General features: G+C 43.9%; 1 protein-coding gene across 1 annotated transcript in view; it reads right to left on the bottom strand.

The window, feature by feature from the left end:
• Positions 1-889, bottom strand: part of C13H8orf48 (chromosome 13 C8orf48 homolog) — a 66,546-nt gene extending 65,657 nt beyond the window's left edge. The window contains exon 1 of the mRNA XM_054996466.1: positions 616-889. Within this exon, the coding sequence (XP_054852441.1) occupies positions 616-889 (274 nt within the window). The remainder of the gene's footprint in view (positions 1-615) is intronic.
• Positions 890-14,163: the final 13,274 nt, after the last annotated feature.

Here is a 14,163-nt window from a genome sequence, read left to right as displayed (position 1 = left end):
CCTCCAAAGACAAGTTGCCAGGAGTAGAAGAAGAGCCATTCTCTTTACTGCCCACTTAGGAGCTTTCTGAAGGTATTTGGGCCTCTTCCTACTCCAGCCTTGCCTTCCAAGAATTCCAGTAAGGGGCAGCTACATCTAACTTTGGAGCAAGGAAGCCCACGTTCAGGCCAGAGGGTGTGTTCCCATTGCCAGGAAGAGGGCAGAAAATAACCAGGAAGAGGGCAGTTGAAGATCTGAACGGCCGCCATACCTGACAGGAAGGGTGGGCCGCACTGCTTAGACAGGGTTGCCAATTCCAGGTTGGGAAATTCCTGGAGATTTGGGGGGCGGAGCCTGGAGATAGTGGGGCTTGGGACACGGAACCCACCCTCCAAAGCCCCAGAGATACTGATCCTACTGACTGGGAGATCTCCAACCACCACCTGGAGGTTGGCAACCCCAGCAGACTGCCCGGCCAGTTTCCTGTAATAGGAAATGCGAAAGGAGAGAAACAGAGCGAAAGGGGGGCGGGATGCAGCTGCCCCGGCCGCAGGAGCTGCAGAGAGCGCAACGCTCCCGGGTTCCTTCCTTCGGCGTCGATCACCCTGGAGCCGGGAGGGGCTCCAGAAGGCTTACTGTCATGAGTAGCAGCCCCAGAAGCAGCCGTCGGCTTGTCCTCGGCCAGGCGCTCCTCCTGGTCCAACGCGTCCTCCTGGGACAGCCACCAACTAGAGGGGCAGCAGCAGCTACAGCAGATGGTGACGTTCCCGCCGTCGGGCACTGCCGGGCAATGGGAGCCCAGCGCCGGCCACTCCTCCACCTCGACCCAGTCGCACCACAGCTCCTCGACGTCCTCGGCCAAGGTGCCACTCAGCAGAAGCAGAGCGCAGAGCGCGAGCCGCCCCTCCATGGCCGGGCCTGCCGTCGCCCCGAGCAGCCGCGCAGCACTCGCCCTCCTGGACCACAGGCCGCCAAGGGCCCTCCTCGCCCAGCCTTTATGCAGCCCCAAGAGCCTTGCCGGGCCCGGGCCCCTGACTGGCCACCGGCCTGTCCATCAATCTGGGCCCTGCCAATCACTCCCACCTGCTGACCCGCCAAAAGAACGACGGGCGCCGCTGAGCCGCGCCTTGCCGGGCTGGGACCCGCCCGACTCCCTCTCTTCAGTGATGCAGAGGAGTTAGCCATGTTAGTCTGTAGTAGCAAAATCATAAAGAGTCCAGTAGCACCTTTAAGACTAACCAACTTTATTGTAGCATAAGCTTTCGAGAATCACAATTCTCTTCGTCAGATGCAAAGAGGGCAAGAAGAAACTGGTCAGATATTGGTGCCAGTTTCTTCATGAGGTTGATGGATCTCCACTCCATTCGACTGAATGCGGTGCTTTCCATGGTCATAGATGCAGAGGAGTTAGCCGTGTTAAGTCTGTAGTAGCAAAATCAAAAAGAGTCCAGTAGCACCTTTAAGACTAACCAACTTTATTGTAGCATAAGCTTTCGAGAATCACAGTTCTCTTCATCAGATGCATGGAGGGCAAGCTATGACCATGGAAAGCACAATCACACACTATTCCAATGAGAAAGAAAAACAGGAGCCTAAAGAAACAGGAGTGGCTCCATGAACTGCTCTCTAAGGATGTGAAAATTTAAAAAGACACATTTAAGAAATGGAAAGAATAGAGGGGATGCTTAATACATTTGCAGATGATACTAAATTGGGAGGGGTTACAAACACAGTAGAAGAGAGAAGCAAGATTCAAGATGATCTTGACAGGCTAAAAAACTGGGCTAAAACTAACAAATTTCTACAGAGATAAATGTAAAGTTCTGCATTTAGGCAGGAAAAATCAAAAGCATACTTATAGCATGGGGGAGATTTGTCTTGGAAGTGGTACACGTGGAAAAAAAACTAGGGGTCTTAGTAGATCATACACTGGACATGAGTCAGCAGCATGATGCTGTGGCTAAAAAGGCAAATGTGATTTTAAGCTGTATCGATAGAAGCAGAGTGTCCAGATCACCTGAAACGGTGGCATTGCTTTACTCTTGCTCTGATTAGAAGTCACTTGGAGTACTGTGTTCAGTTTGGACATCACAGTTTAAGAAGCATGTTGACAAGCTAGGATATGTTGAAAATAATACAACAAAGATGGAGACCAAGTCTTATGAGGAAAGGTTGAAGGAGCTGGGTATATTTAGCCTGGAGAGAAGACTGCGAGGTGATATGATAGCCCTCTTCAAGTATTTGAAGGGCTGTTACATACAGGATGGAGCAGAGTTGTTTTCTGTTGCCCCAGAAGCTAAAACAGAAACAATGGGTTAAGATTAAAGCAAAAGAGTTTTTGGCTAAACGTTAGGAAGAACTTCCTGACAATTAGTACAGTTTCTCAGTGGAACAGGCTTCCTGGGAGATGGTGGGGTCTCCTTCCTTGGAGGGATTTACAAAAAGGCTAGATGGTCACCTGACAGCTATGATGATTCTCTGACTTAACATGAACATACACAGATCAGGTGAGAGAGTTCATGAAGGGATGAGCCTGTGCTAGGCTCTCATGGCCCTTTCTTATATGCCAAGGGTGATGCTGATTGCCACTTTGAAGTCAGGAAGGAATTTTCCTCCAGGCCAGATTGACCGGGTATCCTGGAGGTTGTTTGCCTTCCCATGGGCATATAGCAGTGGTCACCGACTAGATGACCCTGGGGGTTCCTTCCAGCTCTGTGTTTCTAAAACCAAATATAATATAGCTCTTCTTCTCCCCACAAAACATGCCTGCTGTTCATACCCCATCCAAAGCCCTGTGCATCTGGGAGACTTCTAGTTGTGTGTAGGGCGGGGGGGGGGGGGTCTCCTCATACTGAAGATACTGCACTAGATGCCAGATTTGTAGCCATGTTGTCGGTTCATTGCTGCCCAGGCATATTTTGCTCAGGGCATCCTCAAGAGATTGCCCATAGCAGCACTTAGGGGAGAGGGCAATGGCATAGTGGGGAAACATCTGATGTGCATGCAGGAGGCCTCAGGCTCAAGAGGATTGGATAAGAGGTGATGGGAAGGACCCCTGCCTGAGACCCTGAAAAGCCACTGCCAGTCAGCGCAGACAAGATGGACTTTGACAGGCCAAAGGCAACTTCATGTGCTGTGCTAGGAGGAGAAATAAATGCCAATGTATAAATACACACACCATGGCACCACTTTTGGGTTTTGCGCATTATGTATAGTGCATGTGAACATGCAGTCATAGAATCATAGGGTTGGAAGGGACCACCAGGGTCATCTAGTCCAACTGTTGTTCATGTAATGCTGCTCCTGAAACATGGTGAAACTCTTGACTGGATGGTGCCAACTTGGTTATGAATTCTAAGCTAGGGTTGCCAACAGGCCTGGAAAAAAATGTCCTGTCCTTTGAACACAGCCTTTGTGGATAGAAACTGGTAGCTGAAGCTTGTCATGGCCTGGAGAGAAAAACCATACCCTGGTATTTGATGCAGGGCCAGTGTGGTATAGTGGTTAAGAGCAGCAGAACTTTAATCTGGAGAACTGGGTTTGATTCCCCCCTCCTCCACTTGAAGCCAGCTGGGTGGCCTTGGGTCAGTCACTGCTCTCTCAGAGCTCTCTCAGCCCCACCCACCTCACAGGATGATTGTTGTGGGGATAATAATGACATACTATGTAAACTGCTGTGAATGGGCATTAAGGGCATATACTGAAGGGCAGTATAAGTCAAATGTTGTTGTTGTTGTTGTTATCAAACTGATATTAAAGGGGCAGGTAGAAGGATCTGTTTAGAAGTTGAAAAGCCTAGTCTGGAAGCTCTTGAGAGCCTAAGTTTCATGCCCCAAAATATGCTTTCAGAGCCCAGATCACTGTCTGAAGGATCACATGGCTCCTAAAATAACAGACCATTTGGTGTAAAGTGGAATTAAAGTGAAAATGCACCTAATATGATTTCTCCTGTCACCGCAGAATTGTTGAGGAAGGACAACTCACAGAAACATATGATGTGCTGCATCAAATCAATGGTCCACATAATGTTTTGCCATATAAATAGTTTGTTTTATTTCTGCTGGTTAATGTGGGGTTTGTGGACAGTTGCTGAAAAATTGCAGGCCTCTAAAGCAGGAAGATAGAGCTAAGCTACAAGTGACGCCTGACACAGGTTGGACATTTGTCAGCTTCCCTCAAGTTTTGATGGGAAATGTAGGCATCCTGGTCTTGCAGCTGTAATGGACAGCCAAGCTGCAAAACCAGGACACCTACATTTCCCATCAAAACTTGAGAGAAGCTGACAAGTGTCCAACCTGTGTAAGGCGTCACTTGTAGCTTGGCTCATAGGGACCCTGGATGGGTGAGTAAAGCAAGCTGTGACTGAATGGTTAACTGTACCCTAATGGCCACAGTGAACAGCAGTATTTATTCTAAATGCTGAGGGAAAGTGTTCAGTCTGTCTAGTTAAGTAAGTCACTCTAGTTCAGAGAGTCTGTTTGGAAAAGCCTGAGTGAATCTGTGTGGGTGAGGGGAGCGGTTATTCTGTTAGTGAAGAACTAAGGGAAATAAGGCTTTGTGACTGAGTCTATTATTTCTATTTATTTCAACTGTGTGGAAAATTAGTCTTAGACTGGGTCTGTGAATAAACCTACACCTACTCTGAAACAACCAAGCTTATGAACCTGTTCTGAAAACTGATACATTGATACTCTGCACCTCTTACACATATGTACTTTTAAACTCTGTTTTTGGTTTCCTTTCATTTTGAATATAGGATCCCTTTTTACCTCACAGCAACCCTCACACGCCGACCATTCTGTCATACTATTATCTATAGCAGAGACTTCATATACAGTAAATCAACATAACTAAGGGGAGAGCCTTTGATGCCCGTGAAAAGCTACAGAACACTAAGGAAATCAGGGAGGCAACAATATACAGGTCACAAAAGGAGGCAAAACTCCATCTTACCCAAAATCCTGCTTTTAGCAGAGACCAAATAAATACCACAAGAGCCCCTTAAGCCTTCCCTTTCTGTGGTCCCCAGCACTGGATATTCAAAATGATGCTACCTCTGAACATACCCCATTTAGCTATCCTGGCTAAAGGCCTTGGAAAAACCTGTCTCCATGTTTTTTTCTATTCTTCAAAAACCATCTATGCTTAAGGTTATTCCTATACCCTTGCAAGTTCCACTGGTGAAAACAAAGGAGACAGGACCTTTCCTCATTTATGGATCCATACAACTTCTGGTAAATAGCCAAACTGCCTCAGAGATCGTAGCAAGTTCTGGGAACAAAGGCCTCACAGATTCCACTGAGGGTTTGGGCTGTTCTACTTGAGACTGCAAGTGGTAAGGTCCACATGACTAAAAGGGAAACAAATAGTAATTCCTTCCAGTTTGATAACTGTCATGTCAGGGAAAGGGGGTCCAGCTACTGTTCTCAGTTGCCCGCCAGTGGCAGACAAACTCCTGGGGATTTACCCCCTCGTCTACCGATCACCCAGTGATTGGCAGGAGGTGGCAAGCTCCCAGAGGTTGCCCACCACCGGCAGGAATGCATGCTGATGCCACTTCCAGAAGTAACATAGTCACACTGGCGGTGGGAATGTTTCCATGCTGCGTTTAGGGCCAATTTGGGTCCCCAACAAGCCAAATTGGCCCCGTGCAGAGCACAGGAGTGCTTGCACGGCCAACATAGTGATGTCACTTCAGGAAGTGAAATCATTGCATCAGCCCGGGTGTGTGTGAACTGCACCAAAGAGGATCCTCATGGATGACATGAGGCAAGAGCCAGCTTTCCCTACCCTCCCAGTGGGAGGTGAGAGGGACCTGGCCACCCTAGCTCCAGCCCTGCCTTCACCTAGATATTGCTTAGCCTGGAGAAAAATGTCCTTTCTTTTTAATGAATTTTTAACCAGATGTTGTTGACCAGGTGATGTCCATATCCTGAAAAGCTTGAGCTGCCCATTTCCTCTCATTAAGATCCCATTAAAGAGACAGGACCTGTTTCTCCAGGCATGCTGGCAACCTCAGAAATGTTGCTGAGTACATTACACTGTACAAAGATGCAGAAAGTAACCTGTTGAGTCTTGAGTTGCTCACAACCAGCCTGCCTGAGAAAAAATGTGTCCCCCTGTTCACAACTGGCAAACAGGCTTTGAGCGGAACTGTCAGATGCTCAGCATTCCTAAAGTTAATTCTGGGGGTTGCACTCAACAGAAAGAAGCGGCAACTGTCTGAACAGAAAGATGGGGTACCCTCAGAATTACGCGGTCTATACAGGCTGTAGGTCAGTCACAAGGAAGTGATCAAAGTCACTTGTTAGGTTAGCTGACAAGCTTATGGAGATAATGGGATGTACATAATTTTTTAAAAGTACAATAAAAGGTAGACAAAATCCCATAGTATCTATAGGACCAGCTTCTGAGGCACTTGATCATCAAGGAAGGGAGCTGGTGTTTGCGGGCACCCAACCTCTTTTGCTAATGGGAATGATTTGCAGGGGCGCACACAAAGGGAGCATCTTGTTTTGAGGCATAACAGAGAAAGAGGCCAGATTGCCAGCTGTAACAAAGAGGGGTAACAGAGCCAGTTTGGTGTAGTGGTTAAGAGTGGTGAGACTCTGACAACATTAGAGGATTAAAGGTTTTTCATATAAGTTCAGAGCATTTGCCGACGATATAATGTTTATAGTGGAAGAACCAGTCCAAACATTACCGATATTGTTAGATAAAATTAAAGAATTTGGAGATTTGGCAGGATTCTACATTAATAAAGCAAAATCAAAATTGCTCTGTAAAAATATGATGAAGAAGAAACAGCAAGAGTTAACAAGCATAACAAACTGTGAAGTGGTCCAGAAAACAAAATATTTGGGAATAGAATTGACAGTTAAGAATATAGACTTGCTCAAGAATAATTATGAAAAATTATGGTCACAAATAGAAAGAGATGTGCTGAAATGGAACAAATTGAATTTGTCGTGGTTGGGGCGTATGGCAGTGGTTAAAATGAACGTATTACCTAGAGTGATGTTTTTGTTGCAAACAATCCCAATTGTAAAAGACAAAAAGCATTTTGAAAAATGGCAAAGGAAAATATCAGAATTTATATGGGCAGGGAAAAAAACAAGAGTGAAAATGAAGGTGTTGTGATGCTAAAGAAAGGGGTGGTCTGCAATTGCCGAATTTAAGATTGCACCATGAAGCAACATGTTTAACATGGTTGAGAGAATGGGTATTACTCTCTAATCATAAATTATTGACCTTGGAAGGCCATAATAAATTGTTTGGATGGCATGCATACCTATGGTATGATAAACGTAAAATGGATATAAAGTTTCAACACCATTATGTGAGACAGAATCTCTTTATGGTTTGGCAAAAATACATGAGATTTATAAAGGAAGAGAGACCTATGTGGATTGTACCAGCAGAAGTAGTAAATCCCAATATGGAATATAAAGGAGAAGAATGGATAACCTACAAAGACTTATTAAGATTAGATAAACACTCGTTCAAGATTTAAAATAAGGCGGAGTTACCATTTAAGTATGGATGGTTACAATATCGACAAATCAAAGACTTATTTGAATCTGATGAAAGAAAAATAGGTTTTAGAGTCAAGAATATTGAACTAGAAGAACTCCTACTTGGGGAGGGGGCTAAAGTGATTTCTAAAATGTATAAACTTTTACTAAAATGGTATACAGAGGATGAAACAGTTAAAATTCAAATGGTAAAATGGGCAGTAAATTGTAATAAAGAAATCACAATGGAGGCATGGGAGTACCTATGGAGAAATACACTGAAGATATCAACATGTACTAGTATAAAAGAGAATGGTTACAAAATGTTGTATAGATGGTATTTAACACCGAAAAAGTTAGCGATTGCTAATAATCAAATGTCGAACAAATGTTGGAAATGTAAAAATCATGAAGGTTCTCTGTATCATATGTGGTGGACGTGTGAAAAGGCTAGGATGTTTTGGTCTAGGATTTGTGCTGAAATGTCATCAATTTTGAAAGAAAGTGTGCCAAAGAGTCCTGAAATGTTATTATTAGGTTTAAACATGGAGAAAATAAATAGTAAAGATAGAGTATTGTTATACTATAGGATAGTAACAGCAAGAACATTATATGCACAATATTGGAAGCAAGAAAAATTACCAGAAGTAGAAGATTGGATTCAAAAACTGTTGTACATGGCGGAAATGGACAAATTAACAAGGAAATTAAGAGAACAAGATCCAAAGGAATTTACTATGGACTGGGAGAAATTTAAAAATTACTTAGAAAAAAATGGGATGTAAAAGGACAATTATGGTCTCTCGATAATTATTAAGAATGAAGTAGTAAGAACTTTGCCTTTAATAATAGGGACAGACAGGACCTAGAGTTAACGATAAGAAATAAAGGGGTTATAGTGCTGTTGGAAGTCAATATAGAAAAGGGGGAGGGGGTGGGATGCATGTATTAAGATAATGGGGGATATTTGAAAAGATGTATAATGAATATATGTTAACCCATCCAATAAAAAAACCCAAAAAACGGAAGAGTGGTGAGACTCTAATCTTGAGAACTGGGTTTGATTCCCGGCTCCTCCACTTGAAGCCAGCCAGCTGAGTGACCTTGGGTCAGTCACAGCTTCTAGGAGCTCTCTCAGTCCCACCCACCTCACAGGGTGAGTGTTGTAGGAATAACAACAACATACTTTGTAAACTTCTCTGAGTGGCCATTAAGTTGTCCTGAAGGGCGGTATATAAATTGAACGTTGTTGTTATTAATTATGCAGACTAAATTGTATTAGTCTGTGCTGCAAGAAGGAGCTCTGCTTGCAGAAGCAGCAACAGCTACCTTCCCCTAGAAAATATGAAGCATAGTACTAACCTGGATTTCTCTCTGCCATTAACAAGTATTTATTGAAAGGCAGCCTTTATATTAGCAGACTTAGGTAAAGGGAGCAGTGGAAGCCAAAGATGAAAACTTCCAAAATTACATAGGTAAAATCCAAGAGACAAATTAGACTGACTCAATTTACTTTTATTAATATACAAGATACAAATTCAAGTTGACCTTCCGGGGAGAATTATATGGGTTGACAAGCATTTCTAAACAAAAACAAGAGTCTTTAAGGTGGCAAAGACACACACACACATTTATTCCCATATAAAGACCAAAATCCCCAATGTGTCAGAGGCAGCAGGCCAGCAGTAGGGTTGCCTGATGAAAAGCATCCTGGCTCTTCAACAAAGTCTTAGTGTGTGGAAATGGGCAGAGTAAAGTTTTTTCCTATCATGGAAGTAAATAACACCATTTGCTAAATGATAGTACATAAAAGGAACAGGACTTTTCTTCTTAAGCAGTTGGCAACCCTAAATGTAGGCTAGCAATGTTAATTCTTGAAGAAACATTTTTGTTTTTCAGTCCACTGAAGCAGTAATAGGACCCTGGAAAAATCTGCAGTGTAGCCATGGAGGCAGGCAGGAGAGCTACAGTGGTTCTATTAGCACAAAACCAATTTACAACTAGTCCCCAAGGAAAAACCTGATATTTTACTTGCACTAGGCAGTAGGGTAAACAGTATGCCCTTATCTGATTACAGACCCATCAGAGAGCTAATCCACATGGGACTCACCTTTGGAAAACCAGGTGCAAGGCCTTTGAAATAGTTCACCACTTCAACACTAGACACTCCTATATCCCTGGTGTGGGAACAGGAAAAGGCTAATCTGGGAAGAGTGTTAAAAGGAATGAAACAGTGGCCAACAGATTTCATTAACAAGCAGCCATGACTGACCATTCTGGAGCTAGGCCGTCAGAGCTCTGGGAAAGCAATAGTTTAAAGAAGCAAATATCACACACTTTATTAATGATTCGGTATGTACAATTACAAAGTCATATTAGAAGCATTACATTCAGAAGGCACCCACAACTGCCTGCCCACATTATCTCATCATAGAAGATCTCATCATGAGAAGATTCACAGAATACCTAAGTTAGAAAAGTCAACAATATTCCATGTAGCACATCATCCCATGGCAAGCATTCTCCCAGCACATGGAGAAAGGAACACATTATAGCTCGGGTACAGACTGTCGCAAGAAGAATTCTTCCCACGCACGCCAAGCTGAAGCATCAAATCAAGACTCGCCTAACGTATTTTACAAGACAGTTCAAGAATATTTGATCCTATACAGTAGTTTTTAAAAAACCATCTAGCTGAAAGCATAGCTACACTTTGCCTACTAGAAGCGCATAAGAGGCGCCACTGAACTGTGCTTTGAAGCATTTTTGCCTATAAAGGCAAAGACTGTGAATAAACACTGCAGAAGACATCCTGCAATTCATTCTCTCTCTCCACCACCCATGTTTGAGAAACAAACCACACCAAGGTAAGGTTATCCATTAGAAGCAGAGCCTGCCAGCTCAGAGATAGAGCCTTCCCTTAGGAAAAAAACAAGACACGTTAATGGTGCATTTGAAACTAAGGATAAACCATCCCATTGTGTGTTCTGCAGACCCTGGGAAAGAGCGGAACAGCGAATAACCCACAAACCCAAATTGTTTTCTTCCAGAAACCAGAGGAAAGGGAAACACAAACCACCCCTCCCCTACTCAATTTCATACGTCATTAATCAGTTTAGGTGGAATAGTGATCGCCTGAAGGTGAGTTCCTTCAAAATACTGCATTGATTAGGGCAGGACTTCACACCATTATCCCAACACGCAGCATGTAAGAGAGCACAATGGACATTTAAAAGGAATAAAATTAATTCTGTGAACACATTCTTGAAGGCATAATACGATTAGTTCCTTAATCCTAAAAGCACAGTTATTTCTTCAACCCTTAAAAAAAAGGTCATGACTGCTATGTGCGGGCAGGCATCACAGGCAGACTACCATGTGCGGGCAGGCTTTGGGTTGGCTGACCATTCCGTTGACTGAGGGGTGCCACCAGAAGCAGCCATATCCAGAAGAGCTGCTGAGAGAGATAAGTCAGCCACACCCTCCTCCTCCTCCTCCTCTTCCTTCTTCTCCTCCTCCTCCTCCTGCCCCCCCTCCATGGCATTCCAGACAAGTCCACCCTGCAGAACTGAACAGGCATCTCTGCATGTGGAGGGGGAGGAGGAGGGGAAGAGTCCTGATTGTCCTGAGGGCTTGGAAGAGAGATTAGACTAGAACAGGCATGGTAAGGGGGAGGCAGGTCACAGCCCCGAGGACTTGAAGAAACGTCATAAACAAAAGTTGGGGAGAAGCCCTGGAAAGAGAGCCTTGAAGGGCCAGTGCTCACAGTATGGACTTGCTGACGCACCCGAATACAGGACCTCAGAGGCAGGCAGATTTTGTAGTAGACAATGCAAGAGATGATGCCCAATGCAGTAGCTGCTGCTAGTCCAAGACAAGCGTAGAATGAATTCAAGGTATCTGGGAAAAGACAGACAAGAATAATTAGTAGCCAGTGATGGGCTGCTGTTTCCCCCTCCCACCACCTTATTTCTAACCCATAGAACCTGCCTATCCTCTCCTGCCAGCGGAAGGAAAAAAGAAAACCAAAGCCTCAAAATGAAAAGCATACAATGAGCACACAATGAAGCCACAGAAACAGAAATATATCAAAAGTGTGAATATAATAAATATCACAATTGGTGTATACTAATTAAATGTCAAATTGTATATACCTAAACTACAACCATGCCAATAAATGCAAGTCCAATGAACACCAAGGTGCACACAGGCACCAAAGGGGGTAATACCAATATAAGGGTGCATGCAGGCACTTCCTCACAAGTAAACCAAAAAATAGAATGACAGAAACAATATCAGGGTGCACACAGGCACTCACATAAATAAGAGACAGTAAGGGTGGTTGGAAGGAAACCACCCAAAAACAGAAGCGGCTATAACGTCCAAAAGTAAGTGCAGTATGAAGAATGCAGAGGATGATGGAAATCAGATGTCCGACGTGCAGTCAGACTTCATATGCCATGCCTACGGGATTTGCCAGCATATAAGATCTCACCCCATTTCATGATTACTTCACTTCTTCAACAGGCACATATTTCTTGTATACAATGTTGCAACCAAACCAATCTCAAAAGTCTGCCTCAATGAACATAGATCCAGAGGAGTTAGCCGTGTTAGTCTGTAGTAGCAAAATCAAAAAGAGTCCAGTAGCACCTTTAAGACTAACCAATTTTATTATAGCATAAGCTTTCGAGAATCAAGATCAGGCATCTGATGAAGAGAACTTGATTCTCGAAAGCTTATGCTATAATAAAATTGGTTAGTCTTAAAGGTGCTACTGGACTCTTTTTGATTTTGCCTCAATGAAAACGCTCATAATGGTTTTAATGCTGCATTAAAGTACTGAAAGTTGGGAGAGGAGAAGCAGTCACCCCACTTAAGCATCCTTTCACACAGTCCTCAGTTAAGGCACATTAAGGCTACGCGTGTAGGCTTAAAGCTTCTCTTTAGAAAAGCAAAAGTTTCATTTGCAAGCTCTTATTTGGTGAGAAAGTGAAGCTCAGAGGGGCAAAATATGCTTTGCATGCTGAAGGCCTCCAAGTTCATTTTCAAGCATCTCCAGAGCTGGATGTTCCAAGGAGCTGTGCTCATTTTAAGAACATTCCCCGTCACACAAAGCAGCCCCAGTAGCTGAGGTTTCCAGGAACAGTGGGAAATCTGAACTCTCACCTTGCAGCTTCCTCACTGAGAAACCACTTCCAACCAATCTCAAGTGGGGAAAAAGTCACCTGGTCTGCCTGCAGAACTACCAGCTACAATCTGAACAGGATCTTAAAGAGACCTCCCAACATGCAATTCCTACCCCAAGAATGCACAGAGCCATTGCCAGCTGGATGAGACCATTTGGGGACAGAGGCAAAGATGGCCTATCTGCATGAAAGACAACAGCCTTTGATTTCTTTGAAGCCATTTCCAAGGCATCAGAACCTAAGCAGAGTTCTCTGGGAAAGTTAAGTGCACAGGGTAGGTGCTCAGGCAGCCCGTACAGTCAACTATAGGCAGGTTTGTCATTTTATCTTATGTACACATATCTTGTATCAACTGCTCAAATAAACTCCTCTCACACATTGTGATGGTATGCAGCGCTAACAAAGAAACTTAAGGACAAGTTCCTCAGCAGAATTACTGCAGGTGGAAACATCAAATGCCAGAAGTTATGTAGTACCAAGGATACCTCATCTCTTTCCATCCCTCCACATCATCAGATGGTGATTTTGGGGACAAGTCATCCCTCCCCCCCCAGAAGAGAATCATATACTTCAGCTGTTTGATCTTGGTTGCTTTGTTATGAATTTTGAGCCAGAGAAGGGCAATTGAGATGATCCAGGGGTTGCAGATCTTCCCAACAGAGAACGGCTAGGAAAAAATGTTTTTTTATAGAACTGTAAAAGTGCATGACACAGCAGAGGGATATAAAATAATTCATAGTATAAAGTCTGCAGGAAAAGTTTTCTATGATTCTATAATCCATAGTAACCCACTAACAAACAGGAAGTTAGGACAGAAAAGAGAATACATCCCACCTGACACTGTGCAACAGTGAAAATCTACAAGTGACAGGATGTAGCAGCCACTGGTTTAGAGTATATTCATTCACAGAGAGCAGATCTATCAACATCCATGAATCACCCATCATGGTTAAGTGGAACTTCCATATTCAGAGGAAACATACGCCAAATACAAATTGCTAGGGGTAGAAGAGTAGGGAGACCCATTCCCTTTATAACACGCTTAGGCGCTTTGTGAAGGCATCTGGATGTTGCCATAGTCCCAGCAGGCCTGCTGCCAACTACGTGGTGGAAAAGTTGTCCTGCCCTTTTAACAGAAGCTGAATGAGCTGATATTGAGGCCAGGTGATACTTGCCCTGCTTTTATAAGGCCCTTCTGGACAGATTAGTGCCCACTCAGAGCAGTGAACAAGGTCAGTATTATTATCCCCACAACAAAGGTGGGGCTGAGAGGAGTGGCTGACCCAAGATCACCTGCTGAGCTTCTGGCCAGTAGCAGCATTCGAACTAGGCCAACCACTTAACCACTATGCTGCAGCAACTATTCCACATTAAGCGTCTGTTCCAAAAGACAGGACATTTTTCTGCCTTGGGCTATTCTTGGCTTTCCTCTGAAAAATTTTAAGCTTCACATAAGAGCAAATAAAACTAGTCATCAGGGC

Source organism: Eublepharis macularius, chromosome 13, assembly GCF_028583425.1.
Source record: "Eublepharis macularius isolate TG4126 chromosome 13, MPM_Emac_v1.0, whole genome shotgun sequence".
Classification (NCBI taxonomy): Eukaryota; Metazoa; Chordata; class Lepidosauria; order Squamata; family Eublepharidae; genus Eublepharis; species Eublepharis macularius.
The sequence above is the reverse complement of the archived record's forward strand: the minus strand, read 5'-3'. Positions and strand labels throughout refer to the sequence as shown.